The 5,443-nt window shown below is 41.2% G+C and overlaps 2 protein-coding genes across 2 annotated transcripts in view; both read left to right on the top strand.

Annotated features, from left to right (window-relative positions):
* LOC105538658 (putative zinc finger protein 487) overlaps window positions 1-1,474 on the top strand; it is a 5,899-nt gene extending 4,425 nt beyond the window's left edge. The window contains exon 3 of the mRNA XM_011978563.1: window positions 990-1,474. Within this exon, the coding sequence (XP_011833953.1) occupies window positions 990-1,474 (485 nt within the window). The remainder of the gene's footprint in view (window positions 1-989) is intronic.
* A 336-nt stretch (window positions 1,475-1,810) lies between these two features.
* The window catches only part of LOC105538689 (zinc finger protein 2 homolog), a 49,611-nt gene continuing 45,978 nt past the window's right edge, over window positions 1,811-5,443 (top strand). Inside the window, exon 1 of the mRNA XM_011978607.1 lies at window positions 1,811-2,107. Within this exon, the coding sequence (XP_011833997.1) occupies window positions 1,811-2,107 (297 nt within the window). The remainder of the gene's footprint in view (window positions 2,108-5,443) is intronic.

Below are 5,443 nucleotides of genomic sequence, written 5' to 3' on the forward strand. Positions count from 1 at the left end.
GGAATGCAGTGGCATGATCTCAGCTCACTGCAACCTCTGCCTCCTGGGTTCAAGCAATTCTCCTGCCTCAGCCTCCTGAGTAGCTGGGATTACAGGTGCGCACCACCACACCTGGCTACTTTTTGTATTTTTAGTAGAGACGTGGTTTCGCCATGTTGTCCGGGCTAGTCTGGAACGCTTGACTTCAGGTGATCCACCCTCCTTGGCCTCCGAAAGTGCTGGAATTACGGGCGTGAGCCACTGCGCCCAACTCTCTCTCTCTCTCTCTCTCTCTCTCTCTCTCTTTTTTTTTTTTTTTAATAATTCAATGGGCACAGTTGAAGTTAAGAACTTTTATTTTCTTCCGTTAATTGCAAAGAGTAGAAAATTGACAAGAGGAAGTCTCTTCACAATTATTAGGCACATCAGAAGATGAAGCAGAAGCATTGTAGACTCTAGTAATTACAGTGTAATTGATCATATAAGTGAAATCTCAGACTATGAGTTACATGATGATATTCTAGATGAATAAAGGTATGCATATGATCCTGTTATAAGAACAGCCTGGGTCGGGTGCAGTGGCTTATGCCTGTAATCTCAGCACTTTGGGAGGCCGAGGCAGGTGGATTTCTTGAGCCCAGTAGGTCAAGGCTGCAGTGAGCTGTGATGCTGCCACTGCATTACAGCCTGGGCAACAGGAGTTTGAGACCAGCCTGGATAACATGGCAAAAAACTCCATCTCTACAAAAAATACAAAAAATTAGCCAGGCATGGTAGTACATACATGTAATCCCATTTACTCGAGAAGCTGAGGTGGGAGCATCACCTGAGGCTGGGAAGTTGAGGCTGCAGTGAGCCATGATTATACCACTGCACAATCCAGCCTGGGTGACAGAGCCAGACACTGTGCCAAAAAAAAAAAAAAAAAAAAAAAAGCATGTGAATATGTCTCCTTTTCATAAGAAATATATTAACATTTATAATCTGTGGTAACTTATTCTTGTTTCTAGACTGCTGCATAGATGATAACCTGTTGGAGAAGAGACAGGAAAATCAAGACCAGCATTTGCAGAAAGTTGATTTTTTCAGCAACAAAACACTGACTATGGACAGAAATGGTGTATTAGGAAAAACATTTTATCGTGACACAAACCCCATTCTATTAAGAAAAATACGTGGCAACTGTGACTCATATGGAGTGAATTTGAATTATATTTTGGAATTAATTATTAGTAATAGAAGCTCCTTTATAAGGAACCCTTCTGAATGTAATGCACATGGGAAAGTTTTCCTTTGTATGAAGCGTGAAAATCCTTATGCCAGAGGGAAACCTTTGGAATATGATGGAAATGGGAAAGCTGTCTTTCAGAATGAGGACCTATTTAGGCATCAAACTCTGAAGCAGTGTTTTGAATACAATCAGTGTGGGAAGGCTTTTCATGAAGAGGCAGCCTCCATTACCCATAAGAGAGTGTGCTCATGGGAGACCCTGTGAATATAATGGACATGTGAGAGCCTTTCCGATAGACCAATATTCATTGTTCATCAGATAACTCACATAAGGGAGAGTTCCTATGAATTCAATGAATGTGAGAGGAGGTCTGGTGAGAAGCCACCTGTAAGTAAACACCACAGAGTTAATGGAGATGGAACACTATGAGTGTAATGCGAGAGAATAGTTTTGGCAAGAAATCACTCCTCATTCTACGAAGTTACAGAGGAGAGAAAACTTTTGACTGTAATAGAGATTTGAAAGTATTCTGCAAGAAGCCAAATTTCACTCAGCATCAAGAAACACATATAGGAAAGAATGCCTATAAAATTAATCAGCATGCTAGTACATTTTGCCGTAAGCCAAAGCTTTCTGTATATCAGAAAACAGAGAGGAGAAAAACTCTATGAATGTAGTGAATGTGGGAAAACCTTCTACCAGAAGTCATCCCTCACAGCATATCAGAGAACACACACAGGGGAGCAACCCTATGAATATAATGAAACCTTTTACCAGAATCCTGACTTTGCTAAACATCAGAGAGACAACATAGAGGAAACCCTTGTCAACATCCTGAAGGCTCAGAAACCTTCACCTTCTTGGACTCATTGCATAGCAGAAACAACCCAGGTTGGGGTGAGAACACCCAATAAAGATGAGAAATCTTTTGCCTAGAAGTGATGTTTCATTGAACAGCAAATAATTGACATTTTATCTTTTTTTCTTTTCTTTTGTTGTTATTTTTTTGAGACAGAGTTTCGCTCTTATTGCCCAGGCTGGAGTGCAATGGCGTGATCTTGGGTCACCGCAACCTCTGTCTCCCGGGTTCAAGCGATGCTCCTGCCTCAGCCTCCCAAGTAGCCGGAATTACAGGCGTGCGCCACCATGCCTGGCTAATTTTGTATTTTTAGGAGAGATGGGGTTTCATCATGTTGGTCAGGCTGTTCTTGAACTCCTGAGCTCAGGTGATCCACCCGCCTTGGCCTGCCAAAGTGTTAGGATTACAGGCGTGAACCACCACACCCAGCCCTTCTTTTTTTGTTGTTTTTTGTTTTTTTTTGAATCAGAGTCTCACTCTGTTGCCCAGGCTGGAGTGCAGTGGCACAATCTCAGTTCACTGCAGCCTCCTCCTCCCAGGTTCAAGTGATTGTTGTGCCTCAGCCTCCCAAGTAGCTGGGACTATAGGCATGTGCCACCATGCTCAGCTAATTTTTGTATTTTTTGTAAAGACAGATTTTTACCATGTTGGCCAGGGTGGTCTGGAACTCCTGACCTCAAGTGATCTGCCCACCTTGGCCTCCCAAAGTGCTGAGATTACAGGTGTGAGCCACCATGCCTGGCCAATAATTGATATTTTTATTTATTATTTTGTTGAGATGGGGTCTCACTCTGTTGCCCAGGCTGGAGTGCAGTGGGCTGATCTCGGCTCACTGCAACCTCCGCCTCCTGGCTTCAAGCGATTCTTCTGCCTCAGCCTCCTGAGTAGCTGGGATTACAGGTGTGTGCCACCAGACCCAGCTAATTTTTGTATTTTTAGTAGAGACAGGGTTTCGCCATGTTGGCCAGGCTGGTCTTGAACTCCTGACCTCAGCTGATCTGCCTGCTTTGGCCTCCCAAAGTGCTGGGATTACAAGCATGAGGCACCGCACCTGGCCTTTATTCTCTTTTTATTCTTACCTTAGAATCACAAGATGGTAGTGCAGGAAGATTATACAGTATTTAACTATTTCTGCCTTATTTGAAAGATAAAATATATGGAGCCTGAGAGAATCAGTGAATTGTTACAGGTCACTCCTTTGTTACTGATCAAGATAAGAGTTTATTCCGGGCGCGGTGGCTCACACCTGTATCCCAGCACTTTGAGAGGCCGAGGCAGGTGGATCACCTGAGATCAGGAGTTCGAGACCAGCCTGGCCAACATGGGGAAACCCTGTCTCTACTAAAAATACAAAAAATTAGCTGGGCGTGGTGGCAGGTGCCTGTAATCTCAGTTCCTCGAAAGGCTGGGGCAGGAGAATCGCTTGAACCTGGGAGGTGGAGGTTGCAGTGATTTGAGATCGTGCCACTGCATGCCAGCCTGGGCAACAGAGCGAGACTCTGTTTCAAAAAAAGAAAGTTTCGTGGTTTCTTTATTCCTTTGCACAGCTGAAACAAGTCTTATCAAAAGAGTATGAAACTGTAATTAAATTCGAACAAATATTGAAAAATCTTGTACTGAAGCATTCATTCTCTTTTTTAGAGTTTCTGTAAATTGTTCAACAATATTCCCAGTATTATATTCATAGGAAAACAGATAAACAGTACAACCTGAGTGTTTCCTACCACATCAGTTTTAATGAAGACACTTTTATATTAGGATCCTGTCATTTATAAATTGTTTGTATTTTAAATTTTTTTGTCTTAGTGACATAAATTATTAATCATTGGGATACATGTGTTTACTTTCACCCAGTGAAAAATTGCATGTCTAAACTCAACACAATCTGGTCATAGAGATGTCTCCACATTGTTCAAATGGTCTCTTCTGTGTAGCATTTTAGGAAGTTGGATCCAGGAGCAGCAAGGTGAGCCAGATTTCTCCTAACTTTATTCTTAGCTCCTCTTTCCCAGCATTACCTTTACATTTTCCCAAGACCAGCAGAAAATGAACAGATCCCAGGTGAGTTGTTTAGTTGTTATTATCAGCTTTATTTATAATGCATTGTATGAGGCTTTTAAGGGTCATTAGAATGGAAATATAGAAATCAACAGGAAAATAGACAATAGCAGACTGATAGCATGATTTAATATATAGGTAAGTACAAGTTTTATGGTCTTTCATAGTTATCAAAATTGAGCTGTAAATTTGAATATTTTTGATAGCCATTGCACAAGGCAGACATCTGTCACATGATTTATATTTCCATAAAGAAAAACAGCATTGATTATGAATGGGGCATGAAAACTTCCTGGCAGTGAGTCTAAAATTGTTCTCTTTTTGCACTCTGGATGGGCCATGAAGTGTACAACCTTCCAATAACTTCAATAAAAGAAATTCAGCCTCTTTCAGTAGTTCTTCAGTGGGAACAAAGGACTCAAGAGCTATGAGAAAACTCAGTGAATATAGGTTTTCAGAGAATCAAAATATTGTAGTCTGGTATAGTGTGTAGATTAGTAGAGTAACCACTAGCCATATGTGGATATTGAAATATAATTAAAATCTGTTTCATAAGTCACATAGTAACATTTTAAGTGCTTAGTTGCCACATGTGGCTAGTGGCTACCAAGTTGGACAGCACTGCTCTAAGCCATTTTCTGGTGTTGCTGCTTGATACAGGGATAAAATATAGAGTATCTGGAGGAAGAAATCAAGTGCATCTTCAGACTATTTCAGTAAATGATTTTTTTCCCCATTTAGGTGTATTTATGGGGTAGTATAGACAGTTCGCAGTTACACTCTCTGGCATTTGTGCCTGTAATTCGATTTCACATTTCAGACCTTTCTTTTCTGAACAAACCAGAAGAGGTAAAGGAACTGAGAAAGTGAAAGTGTGATTTACGGTATAAATTGAAATGGATATAATATGTTCAAATATTAATATAATAGTTGATAAACCAAGATTCAGAGCAAAACCAAAATACATTACAAAAAGTATGAATGGCTGAATTTCTTATCCAAGACAGACTATCATACCGGGTTTAAAAAACCAGAATACAGCCATATTGTTTCTTAAAAACATGCTTTTAAGAAATCTAAAAGGCTGGGCGTGGTGGCTCACACCTGTAATCCCAGCACTTTGGGAGGCCGAGGTAGGCAGACACCTGAGGTTGGGAGTTTGAGACCAGCCTGACCAACATGGAAAAACCTCGTCTCCACTAAAAGTACAAAATTAGCCTGGCTTGGTGGTGCATGCCTGTAATCCCAGCTACTCGGGAGGCTGAGGCAGGAGAATCACTTGAACCTAGGAGGTAGAGGTTGTGGTGAGCCGAGAT

This window comes from Mandrillus leucophaeus, unplaced genomic scaffold, assembly GCF_000951045.1.
Source record: "Mandrillus leucophaeus isolate KB7577 unplaced genomic scaffold, Mleu.le_1.0 Scaffold197, whole genome shotgun sequence".
NCBI classification, from domain to species: Eukaryota; Metazoa; Chordata; class Mammalia; order Primates; family Cercopithecidae; genus Mandrillus; species Mandrillus leucophaeus.